Below are 14,904 nucleotides of genomic sequence, written 5' to 3'. Positions count from 1 at the left end.
GTGTTCTGTGAATCTGTCCAGACACTTTTTGACCCCACCTAAATTTTCAGTATTCACAACTAGTATTCACAACACAATTCACAAGTATTCATAATTTTCAGTATTCACAACTGCTAGTGCTATGCTCTGCAGTTCAGTTATGTTTCAGTCATTTTGAAATCGCCCTTTACCTCCTTTACGTGATGCCCTTTAGCTATATGTTGAAATAGACAGGAACAAAACATTCCCTATTTACTTTCTCTTTGTTACTCATGACTTGAGAGACATTGCCACTCTGACACATATTTTCCAAGATCACTAACCCTCTGTAGCATGGCTAAAAGCTAGAATACCATCAACTACACTCTACTGAGGCTTCACTTCACTTGTCTCACAGCTATTTCATTAGATGAATTTACAAGGCATTTTTCTTTCAACTTTACAATTTTTTTTTCTTTTTGGTTTTGTTTCAAGAGGGAGTGGCACTCATTCAAATCCTGAAAACAGCTGCCACAATACCTTCATCAATTATCTCCTAATTTCAGCATTACTCAAGCCTTTGCAGAAAGCCTGAGCAACATTTCACAAACATTTTTTGCTTGGCGTGTGATCTGTTGAAGGAGCCCACCACTGCCACCAGCCTTTGTTTCCATGTCTGAGCCACACTCTCCCAACTGCTGAAAAGCACCTACAAAAGCTGTGAGTGGGGATGGCTTGTGAGCTGGATCAGGGAACTGGTCTGGTCTAGGCAAAGAAAAACACACAGATGTTTTGCACTTTGGGTCACTTCCCCACTGCACTTTAGATCTCAGCACGACTACAGCTGCTTCAGCCTGACTGAGAGGCTGCTGAACAGCAGTCAGGGGATGAGAAGGAGTGGCAGAGCACAGGGAGGAGCATGGAACAACTTAATACATTTTTCCCAACACAGACAACAGCAACAACTCCACACCCACATGACAAACTGTTTGAAAAATCCAGTCCTGACACTCACTTGAGCATTACCCTCATGTACTTAAGCCTATGGAAATCTATCAAACATGTAACTGGTACTGGAAAATGTTACTCCCAAGTAATACATGATCACCTGAGGTTTTTCTCCTTTCTACCCATCATCTCCCTCATTATGTAACATTAAGCAGTCCTGTTTATACTTGCTAAATGTCTCTGAAAAGCCACTGCAAGCCAAATAGGAAATGCAGTTCCCAAATTATAGGTATTTAAAAGCAGGCTGAATAACCCTGACATACAGAGTTTTGGGCAGCTAAACCTCCAGCTATTTTTGAAACATGTTCCATGGTGTATGAGGAGTGTAACAGCTTGAAGGATTGGCCTGAGAAAACTACTACCAACAGCAACATGCAAACAGACTCCTCCAGTTTTGTTTTGCAATAGTTCTGTATTACTAGTCATCCTTTTTATTTGACAAAGTTATTTTTTCCTCAGTAACTCATCAGTCATTGAGAGTTGCTGAAACACACCTAAAACTAGGCAAACTTCTGTAAAGAGTCTTGGTTCCTTAACCCTTGAGACACTGACTGGCTGCACAGCGTGGTACAACAAATTTCTGTGTATTTGCTTGCAAAATAAATGTAAGGGCATTTCACCTAAAAAGAAAAAAAACCCCTCTACTCCGTGAGATCTTTCTTTTATATTAGTATTACAACTCTTCACTTTTTTAGCACCATTTTTATTCTGGAATCAAAACATAGACCTTAGGATAAAATATGTATGTGGGGTTTTGTATCCTTCCCTACAAAACCATATACTATTGAAAATCTTGTGAGGTTTGCATATTACCTTTGCATAGTATCTTGCACAATATTTGACATGAGGGAAAGACTTGCTTGTCTCATGATCCACGTTTATAACTAGTTTCAGCAACATAAACAGAATTTTATACACATCTAGCAGAATAAATAAATCTCTGTGATTTGGCAATGTTAATACTCACATTCACTTCCACTTCTAGGGACCAGTCTCCTAGCGGAGGGTTCACTGACAACTGAAATTTTTTGGAAACTACACCCAAATCACCCTGCTCCATCAACCACTGCTGAATCAATTTCTTCCGAGGATCCTAGGAGAAAAGTCAAGCTGCATGTTAAATGTGAGTGGCCTTGCAAGCAAGAATTGGGTAGAAATAGATACCATCTCTATTTGTTACAAATAGAACAAATTACACATTCTATATGTTCTGGAACATATGACACATTCTAACATCTACCCATGTTCCTGTGGATACTTACTCGGATATATATATTCAGAGACACTTGGTAAGGTTTAAGGTCAGGATAGACAGTGACAATCCGGAAGAGCACATCTTGTCCTGGTTTATACATGGATTTATCAGTCTGGATGAACACAGAGGTGCTCTTGGACACGTACATCAGGCTGGTGCGGTTGGAGAAGATGCGCCGGCCATCAGCACGGCCCTCCACCAGTAACTCATAATTCCCAGCAGCACTGTTCAGAGGCAGCTTAAAAAGAAACAGTGACTCTCTGTTAGGTATCCAAAGCATTCTTGAAGACACTGTTATTTAAAAAACATTTGACATGAACTAATATATACCTGAACTTGTCAACTTACGTAAATTCTCAAAAAGAGAAAGGGGATTTCATTCATGACTTTAATGTATTCTTTTAACAGCTACCAGAAAATGCCTTATCAGAAGCATCTTTTCAACACATTTCCATCTAATTTTAAGTAGTAATCAGGTATTCAACAATATAAGTATCTATGCATTCATATGCAATTCACAGTCTTACACATACAAAGACTGTGCCCCCTCTTTTCAGTTATTTAGAAATTTCTTTGGTTTGATACAATGGGCTAATATTTTTCTTTGTCATTTTTTCTAATAAATTTTCCAAAAATAAAGTATCTGAGGAAGGTATGTGCAAGCAAGAGAACAGGACAGTAAGAGAACTTTGCACTTGTTCTTTTACAGTCTTAGCTTCATGTCCCACGGGGTAGAAAAATCAAATACAGAATTTATTTCTCATGAGGTGAGGTACTACTTTCCAATAGCAACCTCACTGATTTTTGTCTCATTTTACTTTCATAATTCATAACTACAGCATATACTGTGACTCATTTAGAAAGTAAAATAATTATTCTTCCAAAAATATTAAGAAATAAAGGAAGAGAAATTTTATATGGTTAACTTATTTTGGATAGACATTGAAGGCTCCTTCAGTGCTGGTAGAAGAGACAGATATCACTGGCAAGGAAATCCAGACCACATAAGATCAGAGAAATCATGCACAGGTTTCTTCTCTCTCTCTCTCTGTGTCTTTCCAGCTCACAGAGGAAATCTAGATCTCATAATTCAGATGCATCACTTCATTTCCTAGAGTTAGCTGGGAGGAATCCCAGTCACAGGGGTTGAAAGGCTTAAAGCAGAGATGCTGCAGCACACAGAATTTTACTTGAGCAGAGCCTTCACAGACCACCACTGACCCCAGGGACATCCCAGCCCAGATGCTGGCTTCTGTACCACCAGAATGTCTCTTTGAAGAAGGGGAAGGGTTTTAACACTGCACACAGCTCATTCCAACCAGCAGCCCTGCTGAAAAGCTTAAGGGTCACATGCTCCTGCTTGGAGTTAAAACTGTAAATCTGGAGTAAAACCTCTGAAGTTAAGACAACTAAAGCAGACAGGCTTGCATTTTTCAGCATAACATATGGAAATGAAACACTCGTCTTGCACTGTAATGAAAATTACAGCTGTTAACTCAGCACGCACAGCACTTCAAAAGTATCCTACCAAGGGCTATAAAGAAAGGCTGTCCTGCTGTCAAAGCTCATTTTAACAGCGCAGTGAGGTAACAGGGATTCACAACCACGGCAAAATGTCACTGGGTGACAAACGAGGTAGATGCAAATGTCTGTAGAGAATACATTTCCTTCTCGGTGTGTTCCTATAAAGAGGAATCAGGTACAATTCCATCTCTCTCTGTTGACTTTCTGTTTTTAAAAACAAGCCAGGAAAAAGAAATCAAGGGGGGAAAAATAAAAAGGCTCTTTTTCACCCATAAGCAGGTCTATGATGACATGGGAAGAAGACATCCCCTGTTTAAAATCTGGATTTATAGAATTAAATTTTAGATGCAAAATTCCACACTGAAACAGATTTTGCATTTTCTTCAGCTGCAGGTTTTTGTACACACATTGCCAAGAACATATGATTCACATATTTCAACACCCTCCAAATTCCTTGCCAATTATTCTGCAATATCTTAAATAAGAGGAACAGCTTTAGCTACTGCATCTGTCAAATACTACCTTATTATTACCTCAAATATTCATTTATGATTATTACTATTTCCTAAAGAAGCTGTAATCCCTAAAATAAGATAGGATTCACTATAAGAAGTCCAGGACACATAATAAGCATTCAAAATCAAAATGAGGGAAAATAACCTTGTTTTGTTTCATCATTGCAGTGAATTGTATTCTTATAGCATTATTTTAACATGCTTGCAAGTATTGTCTTCAATTTCTTCTTTAAACATTTAAATCTTCTAAAAAAGCCATTTGGAGATCCCATCTATTTTCCTGTATCCCTTTCCTACCACAAATAATGATAAATAGTATGGGTTTCACCCTAGATTTTTATACTTGTTGTATTTCAAAAGATCTTTCCTTCCCAAACATGGTGACAAAACTGCCTTTCTTGACATAAAGGTCAGACACAATGAGGTTTGCATTGCTATGGCAGTGTATTAGGACAGCTGAGGTGTAATTCACTTTCTGTTCCACACATCTACGCCACCAGAAACTCCACTAATACAACATTTCCATGATTGCTACAGTATTAGTGACTACCTCAGCCCCACCAACTCCTTCTCTAAAGGGTTGTCTGTCAACCCAAGTATGAGCAAGGCAGCTTTTAACACTAAGTAGTAGGAACTTGCTGTGAAAATATTTTATCTTAGTCAAAACATCCCAAATGAATGGTATTACTATCCCCATTCTGGCAGTCCTAACACAAGAGAGAAAAAGGCCATCTCACGTACTTCTCACTACTCCAACCACCATCACAAGTACCTCAGACAAAGCAGCTACTGTTTCCTCTGGAAAAGATGACATGAATCCAGAAACTCACTACCCACCTTCTGCTACCAGCAAATTACACTTTGGACAAAACTTAAGTCTACTGTGGCTACACAAATGCATAGAAAATCTTGCAGTTAAAAAATTAATACATTTTCATCACTTCAGATAGCAAGAGAGGGAGGAAAGTACCCTGCCTAGTTTTAGGTGCTTAATCATTTTAAGACCTGGCCAGATTATATTAAGAAATTTGTTAATTTAATTTTTTTTTAATTAACAGAATTTTCTACATTTGCTAATGTATAGTTCATTTAGATGTATTTCAACCTAGTAATTTTCATAATGTTGAGCTGTTCGTTGTCATCGATTATCCATCTATCAAATACTTCCATATTATTTAATCAGAGACAGTTTATTTGAGATCAGAACTTAAACCCACAGGATTAAGGGATACACAGACGTGTGGATGACTTTGGTAAAACTTCTTTCTTGATATAAATACATAATTCTTTAGATTGGGTTTTCAAGATGAATATCCAGGACCATAAATTCAGGATTCATACACAACACACAATTCAAGATACACTTTTGGGGTTTTTTATGTACTTTCCTGAATATGTATTTCCAAACCCTTGTAAAGATTGTATATAAATGTATTTTTCTTTTAGTATTTCTCAATTGTTGCTTTGCACAATTTTTCAGCTGTTATTAGCCTTCCTGGTGTGTTTAAAATACAGACATAGATATCAGCCAGTAAAAAAAGCCAAAAATCAAATTTCTGTGTTCAAGTTTTATGATAGCTTGTGTTGATGCTGGAAATCAGCTCCCAAGTCCTGTAATTACTTCTAACAAGCTGCAGAGCATTTGATCTGAAAAACCCTTAATTTATTGGTCAGTAAATACATTCAGAGATTGTGAAAACAACTGGAATCACATGCAAAAATATACCATCAACACCAATGGGTGGTAAATCACAGGGAGGAAGGAGGGAAGGAAAAAAATACTTACTTCTGGAAGAACAAGAGTTCCAAAGGTATCTGAACAAAAAAGAAGAAATATCACACTGTCAGAAATCTGTGACATTAACTACCATAAACCTTCCAAAACATCAAAATCACCTTAGAAGAGCAGTGCTCCTCCCCTGACATGGTTGATGGAAGATATGAGACAGCTTTTGCAGAGCTGCAAAACCATGAACGCCAACCTACAGCAACATTACTTCTCTGTTTGCTGGGGGCTGTTTTCCACATTCTCTGCTTGAATATTTTTCTTTACATTCACACAGATTGAAACACTTTTATGATCCATGCAACCCTCTATGCCACCCAAGTTATTATTTTCCATTGATTCTGCAGCCCAGATAAAGACTAAAATTTTTGAAATCATGCATGGGATTTATCACTCTTAAGCAAAGGAGCACCCAGAATTAACCTCACGGAATTATGTCACCATAAGAAAAAGTAACTAACATATTAATATATTTGAGTTAATATAACTTACAGCTTTAACTATTTTAGATAATGTGGCCTCATATATTTTTAGAATCCAGATAAATGTCCTGTTAACTCCTGGATATCATTACACCATGAAGCCATTAGTGTCACAGCTCTTATCTTAATTACATCATGAATTATAGAATAGAATAGAACAGAACAGAACATTCCAGTTGGAAGAGACCTGATCACTTCAGGGCTCACCAAAAGTTAAAGCATGTTATTAACGACATTGTCTAAAATCCTCTTAAACTGATGGGTTTCAAACATAAATTACATCTCTAGGAAACCTGTTCCAGTGATGGCCCACCCTCCCAGTAAAGAAATGCTTCCAAATGGCCAGCCTGAAGCTCCCCTGCTGCAGCTCTAAAGGACGCCCACACCTCCTAGCACTGGAGATGCTGGATACCAGGCAGAAGAGATCACACCTCTGTCTCCATCTTCCCTCCTCAGAAAGCTGTAGCAATGGGAGTGCCCCCCAGCCAGACTAGAGAAACCAAAAGCGTTTAGCTGCTCCTCTCAGGACAGGCCTTTGAGCCCTGTCACCAGCTTTGCTGCCCTCCTCTAGATGCACTGAAGGACCTCCTAAAACTGTGGGGCCCAGAAGAGCACAGAGTACTCAAGGTGAGGCAGCAACAAAGCTGAGTGCAGTGGGATAATCACCTCTCTTGACTGGCTGGTGATGCTGTGCTTGATGGACCCCCAAGTATGTGGTTCCTCCTTTTGGCTGCCAAGGCACACTGCTGACTCGTATTTGCTTTTGCTGATTCTATCCAGTTAGACCTTTCTGTATCTCCTAAAAAGCCACAGGTTTACACCTATCTTTTACCCAACTGTTTCATAGAGTAAGAAAAAAAATCTATTTATTTATTACTGTCCTTTTTGATCCTGGACCTAAAGGCATTCCAAGATGAATCAATTACTTGACCTCTGAACTTCAATAAATGTTAATTTTAGAAGTCGATGCTTTCCTTTCGGCAAACAGAATGAATCTCAATGAACTGAATACAGGTTGTCCTGACTGCTGCCGGAGCACTAAAGGAAAAGTGCTATCCAGTATGTACCAATTTATTCAAATTATAAACTGGGTTAAACCAAATGACTCACATCCCACAAATGAAGTCTGTGGGTAGCACACTCCAGTACTCCATTCTGGCATTCAAAACCTTTACAGGCATGGGCAGTACTGGGCCTAAGGAACACAGTTCTTTCCACAACATGTTTATGTTGCTGTTAAACCTACAATTTTTTCATATCATCCCTCTCTCCACTTGAGAAGCATCTCATGCAGTCATTGACTCTGAGCAACCCCATTGGCCTTTGAGGTTTTCCAGACAGGAGTGTTTGGCCAAACACCTTTCTCAGTAGCCAGTGGAGAGGACAAACTGCCCCAATTCACAGCAGCAGGGAGCCCCCACACTTTGCCAAGGTTGTCTGGCACCCAGGAGAGGCATTACAAACTCCTGCAGAGTACCTGATCCACAGGCAATGTAAACACCTCTAGATGCACCAATATATTTATTCCCAACATCCATCCAAACAACCCCATGCTCAAACAACTTCACTAAGAGACATCATTTTAGCTAAAGGAAACTTATGTCTTCCTAACCCAGGACAGAATGAGTTACCATTAAGTAGGAAGAATTTTTCTTAGAGGATTATATTTCACTGTAGAGGGAGCAAGATTCATGGTAACTAGCAATAGAGATGGTACACCTGAAATTTCTGCTGAAATTTCTCTAAGTTATACACTAAAACCCTAACCCTTCTCTTGTTTCTTTCCCTCTGTGAAGTAAGGCTGTGCTGAAGCTGTACAACCACAACCCATAATACCAGAGAAAAAGAAATAACCTTTGTCACTGCTGGTAATTGGTTATTAATAAGGAATAGAAACCATTTACCACGTGCCTGAGTGGATATGCACACAGTTAAATTCTGCTATGCTAGCTTTAATCTAATTCACACAGCTAGTTACAACAATGGCTACAGGAGTGACTTCAGCACACTGGGAGACACCAAGCGTGACTCTGATATTTGTGCCATAGCCCACACCACGGGGTTTCTAATTCCATCTTTACCCCACCAGTGCAAACACACTGGTACCCACACACCCCAAGGGCAGGGTGACGAGGGGAACCGCTGCACATAGTCCTGTGCAGCATCTACCAGTGCAAAGCAACCTTAACAGGGCAGGCCAAGTTTTCTCATCAGGGCAGTGCCTGCCTTGAGAACAAGTGGCATGCAAAAAGCCAGAAATCTTATGGCAGGGTTTCTTTCCTGTTCCCAAGCCTGGGAAATCTAACATCAGGTCAGAGCTAAGTAAAAATGTAACACAGATGGGGAAAGACCTGGGGAGGAGGGAGATTTATATCACAGTTGCATTTGTGCAACTCAGAAAGGATTTACCTTCTGAGGCAGTGCTAGGGAGCCACAGCCGCCCTGGCTGCTGTGATAAAGCCCAGAGCGCTGTCTAATTCCCAGCCAGTGAGAATCATAAAAGAGTCTCCAGGGCATGAGGTAATCTTCCAATTTATGTCACTACGTAATTATTTTGCTAGGAACTGAGCAGCCTGGGCAGATCTGAAATTCTTAAGCATTGCAGTGGATTCCCCTGTCATGCAAGGTTTTCCCATGTTCTCAGAGACTATCAAGCTGCAGTTAACTCCCTGGAGCTCTGCTCAGCTATGCCCAGAGATGACTTTGGATGTGCTCAAGCAAGAGCTATAGGCAAAATGTTTCTTTTATGTCAGTGCTGAACAGAGGAAATTCACCAAATTTTCTGTTCACTTGATGAATTGAAGTTATATTTAATCATACAGCAATTTCAGGTTTGTAAGGAATGAACCATGGTCCAACAGCTAGCACATGTCACTGCTCTGCTGCATGCCCTCCTATCCTACAGCTGACTTTAACCCAAATGCAGGGTGCAGCACTTCCACGAGATCAGTCAAGTCTGGCATCTACCGTCCCCAGAAATGGCAACTGTCTTCTGTCTTCTTCAACACATCCCTGCAAAGAATCCCTTCAGTTATGAAATACAGGTAACTCACTCCAGGCAGAAGAAGTAGGTTTAGAAGGGAGCCCAGAACAGCTAAGCCACCTACACCAAGCACTGCTAACCACAAAATGCTCCCTCCTGACTCATTCCCTCTGCTCTCTGCAGCAGCAGTCACCAGCACAACTGAAGTGAGACAGAGCAGGGAACAAGCAGACAAGAGCACGGGTCCCTGCTATCACAAGAGATTATTTAGGGAATACTTCCAGCTGGGAATCATGACTTTGTTTTAGGGGGAGACATGAAAAATCCAGTGGACTGTTCCAGACTAATCTTGAAGGAAAACAAACTACCAAAATTCCCAACAGAATAAGCCTTCATGAAGAAAAATACCTCTCCTCGTCATTTGCAAAACAATTTCTTTCACAGAATTCCTGAGGCTTGTATTATATTCATTCAATAACTACTGCAATGAGAAAATAGAAGGAAATACAGTGTAAACAAATGCCACACTGTCCTGCCTCCTTTTCCTCTGAATCCTTGGCATTTAGGATTGTCCAGCAGAAGAGGACAGTGTGGGAGTGACATGTCAGCAGCATAGTAAAGTATTTTTCTACCCTGTCATTTCTTGTCACTCTAATAGTGTTATTATCAATAAAGCAAATATAAAAAATTCTATGTAAACGCATGCACAGTTTTTTTAGACTTATGGAGACCCGCAGACACTATGGCATCTTAAATCCTTCCCACTACATGGGCCTGACCCAAACCCAGAAACTTACGCTACCCGTTCTTGAGATGACACCACTAGGACTAGTCATAAATGCTTTACCTTCCCAAAAAAGGACAGAGATTGCAGAAAAATGACTGTATGGCTTGGCACAGTGAACTACAGCTTGTGCCAATATATATCAGTAAAGCTGCACTTCAGTCTCTCATTTACATAAAGTCACCACTGACTCTATATTCTAGCTCATGTGGCAGGTATTGCTACAAACAGATTTTCTGACTTAAACTTTTCTACCTATGTCCTCAATCCTTCTTACTAATGTGTGAAAACAGAAAAAATATAACTGGCATCACTTCAGATTGATTTCTTGAAATTATGCCACATCTTTGCTCTGGCAGCTGTGTTCATGCTTAAGAAATGTTTACAGAAAAACATTTTCTTTGCAGTGGCAAATGGAGTTATTTTCTACTGCTGAATCAATTTCAAAAACTCACACCATATAAATAAAAATTAGTGTTCTTCAACGTCCTTCCAGATTTTTATTCCCATCCAAAATATATACTATTTTTGTGTTTAAAAAAAAAATGGAAGCAGTAATACTATGGCCCAAGCTGTCCAAGAAGTGAAAACCACTTATTCTTCAAAGAAGACCTGCAAATCTGTTGAGTTCACAGTTTGCTTTAAGTACGTTATACTCCTCATCTATCATGCTAAAGCTATCACCCAAATTAGCACTGATTATTTACACAAAGAGCCCAAAATACAGAGCTTAAGCCACTGCTGTTAAGTTATGGCTCAATTTGGCCAGGATGACAGAAGGAGGGGCAATAAGCATTCAAACACACAGCAGGGACTGCCAGGGAACGTCAGCATTCGGGCTGACATCCAAAGCCAAATGAGGCCAGCAGGGCTGTAGCAAAGGGGTACAACTTGCTCCAAAAAGCCTCCTAAAACCCAGCACTACATACTACGTACTTCCCTCCACAGCCGCTTCCGACCCTCCTCCCTATTTCCTCCACCCCTTATCCTTTTCAGTTGTTTTTGCAAACCTGGAGGCTAAAAGCACTCAGAAATTATAGAGGGGGAGAGAGAGGCAAAGTAGCAGCGCTGTCTATGGAGAAAGATGTAAGGGGAATAATCTAAACTGGACTAACATTTATCACCTAAGGGTCTGGTCAAGAGACAGGGCACCACAGGCCTGGAGGACAGAAGAAAGGCAGAATGCACAGATGTTTTTGTGGTTAAAGCTATGTTTTACCAAACTCTGCAGTTTGCTAGCATGTTTTAGCTTCAGTCTGCAATGGGAAGTGTGGGGATATTTTTCTGACATTGTGAAAAAGGCATATTGTATGTGTGGCTCTACGCAGATATTTACTGCATGTAATATGCTAGGTAGAAAAGTTATGCAATATTAACATTTTAAATAATATAGTAAATGTAGTTTTTAACATTGAATCTAAGTAAGAATTGTGTGTAAGGTATTGTCCTTAGCTCAAGAGCAAAGAGAAGATAACCCGGAGGTTTCTACACAGAGAGAACAATTACAACAAGCCAGACTAAAACCCCTCTTGGATGTTTCAGAGGGAAAGATGCATATCTCCTTGAATCCACCCTGGCCAAGCCAGACCATGCATATCTCCTTGAATCCACCCTGGTCAAGCCAGACCATGCATATCTCCTTGAATCCACAAAGCTACCTGGTTAAGCCAGACTCCAGGACACCAGGGGTTTTGCAAAAGGCTCTTGGCAAACGGGCTTTTCTTAGATAAAGTATGCATAATCATTAAAGTTTGTCCTCAAAAATAGAGATGCTTCTCCCTAACGGGGCCCTTCTTTTTCGCAGCTTTTGTCTGAGAGGAGAGGGGACGGTAGACCTGGGCTACCTTTCTTTGCTCTTATTGCCTCATTATTTGTCCTGTCTCTGAAAACTTTTTAAACTTTTATTATTGTATTAATATTTTTGTAACCAATTTTTATTCTTTATTAAATTTTCTTAAATTTCAAAAAGCGAGTGATTGGCATTTATCACAGACATCAAGGAAAAAACCCTTCTCCACCTAAATATGAAAGTTTTTCCCTAATCTCCATGATCAGAAGAGTGGGAAAACCCCAACCACAGCACATCCAGAAATACTCTTTGCCAGGACAGAACACATGCAGATTCACCAGAAGGTGTGAAGAGAAGAGGCACTGTCCTTCCTCTTCTCTGCCCCCTGTCCACAGCATTCTCTGTGTCTTTCTACCTTACATGGCAAAGGAGTCATGGTACCCCTCTGCTTGTCCCTTCTACTGATTCAGCCACTCTTCCCTCATCAGCATTGTCAGACCTACCCTTGAGGAAAACCACCATCTCCCACCCTCTCAGACCAACAGATACTGCTGCTGGCTGGGCGCCTCTTCCCTTGCCCTGCCACATCCATGATCCCTTCCCCAAGCTAGCTGCATGTTTCCTGCTGACTGGTCCTTTTCAGACTCTAAGCATAATTCAGACATTTAATTCTTCACTCCATCTTCTGAAGTCAACCAACCAACTCCATGGATTATACTACTATTACCACTTACAGCTGAGTAGTCAGAGACCAGTCGGTTGCAAGAACACCAATACTTAGAAACACTCTCTGGTTTATCTAACACTGCATACTGGGTAGGAAAACAGAATAGCTTCATATTTCCAAAACTAAATAATCTTTTTAATCAGAGACCTTCTGAGAACTATCCAGGCACTATCATTGCTTAAACTCAAGTACAGCCTCTTTTCAACTTTTTCCCTAGACAAACCTAAGAGCCATCCATGGACTTCTTGTTATGCATATGACATTACCACTGGCTACCACACCATAACAACTATACTGACATGAATTATAGATTTACAGCTCTTAGGGAGGCAATTTTTGAATACTACACAAGAAACTTTCTTGACATCAGATCCAGTCTGTGAAACTACACAGACAATTCAGAATAATCTCAGACTTAAGACTTAAATGTGAAATACACTTCATCCCTTCAGTGACTATATACAAACACACAAACTCACACATCTCCACATCCTGCTTTCAGGGCACTATTGGCCACCAATAGTATCCATTCTGATGTCCATGAAATAAACACAGACAAAGCCACTATCAAGGCAATTTAAAGTAGCTGCAGTTTTTATTCCAACTTAAAACACAAGAAAATCACATTAGGACAAAATATGGCTATGCCTGTACATGCCAGACATTTGGCAGTATTAACACCCCCTCATCACATCAATTGCTCTAAATAGAGCAAAATTTCAAAGCCAAGTCACCTCTCAAACTCATTCACTGCAAATAATGCATTCAGAATTTACTGGAATTTCTGCTTAGAGGGAGTGAAGGAAGAAGGTTTGTTCTCTATTGGTTTTCTTCCATTTTCTGGAACACATTCAAAGTTTGTGATGACAAAGTCACATAACTTTTCTGAGGCAACAGAATTATTAGAGTATATAAAAATAGTACCAGAGACTTCCTTCATCAGTAAATAAAGTAAATATAAATCCCTAACTATACAAAATAAGCACCTGGACCCCACAGCTATACCTTCAGTAAGCTAAAAAAGTGGTCTGTCATTATAACCATGTTTTCCATGCACATATTTATTTGGACTGCAGTGAAACTTGGTGAACCAGCATCATCTCTTGATGCTTGCTATTCAATCTCTGCTGACAGGATATCGACTCTGCCTTCACAAACAAGTAGTCACGGACAGCACAGCATGGAAACCAGCAACACTGACAGTCATAAGGGTCTCATGAGAAGTCGCCCCTGTATGACTGGAAACTCATTAATTTCCCAACTGCTTGCTGCCTCCACAGGTATTTCTTTAACTCAGTATTTCATATTGGATCTTCTAACTAGACACTACTAAGGACATCACCTTAGACCCACCTACTGTTACCTCCCACCACCCTTTTCTCTTTAAAGCTACTTTTAATGTACTTAATAGTACATAGCAGGTGCACAGCACACTTCTCCTGATACTTCACCCCAGTTCCTCCCATCTCCTCAGATCCTTCCCAGAATGTTGAAGAGACTCCCAGGTCAAACCAAAGCCTGTTTGGCCTAATGTCCAAACTCCAGCAGCACTCAAGGACAGACATCTGAAAAGTGTAAAAGGTGAACAGGCACACAGTGACCCTTCCTTGGGTACTCTTCCCAGCCTGTGCAATCTGTGTGTCTTTATACTAGGCAAATCATTCATGGACTTTTGTCTTGTGAATTTGTGCAATCATGTTTTCCATCCACAACAACTGGGACATGGAGTTCCACAATTTATTTTCATCTCATGTGAAGGCCCATTTTCTTCTGTCAGGTTTGAACTTGTCTCCTGGGAGATCTTTCCCTGTGCTCTCCCTGGCATTTCTCCAGTTGGTTCACGGGCTCCACGAGGAGTGCCAAAAATCAAGCACAGCATTCCTCACGATGCCTAATTAGACTGTGAAGATTACTAGAACACTTTCTCATAGTGTACAGAAAATACTTGTGTGTATATTCTGAGTTCAATGTTTATCTTCTTTTTGAGCCCCACAGTATTAATTACAAGTCTTCACCTTCTGTTACCTTTAAACCATCACCCCCCTATACACACACTCTTTTTCTGTAAGACTGCATCGCTGTGTTTCCCATCC

General features: G+C 40.1%; 1 protein-coding gene across 1 annotated transcript in view; it reads right to left on the bottom strand.

The window, feature by feature from the left end:
• The window catches only part of CD109 (CD109 molecule), a 71,953-nt gene that overhangs the window by 48,699 nt on the left and 8,350 nt on the right, over positions 1 to 14,904 (bottom strand). The window contains exons 3-5 of the mRNA XM_063389478.1: positions 6,047 to 6,075; positions 2,229 to 2,459; positions 1,934 to 2,059 (exon numbers count right to left, since the gene is read on the bottom strand). Coding sequence (XP_063245548.1) covers positions 1,934 to 2,059; positions 2,229 to 2,459; positions 6,047 to 6,075 — 386 coding nt within the window. The remainder of the gene's footprint in view (positions 1 to 1,933; positions 2,060 to 2,228; positions 2,460 to 6,046; positions 6,076 to 14,904) is intronic.

The sequence above is a fragment of the Prinia subflava genome, chromosome 2, assembly GCF_021018805.1.
Source record: "Prinia subflava isolate CZ2003 ecotype Zambia chromosome 2, Cam_Psub_1.2, whole genome shotgun sequence".
NCBI classification, from domain to species: Eukaryota; Metazoa; Chordata; class Aves; order Passeriformes; family Cisticolidae; genus Prinia; species Prinia subflava.
Note: the sequence above shows the minus strand (reverse complement) of the source record. Positions and strands in the feature narration are given on the sequence as shown.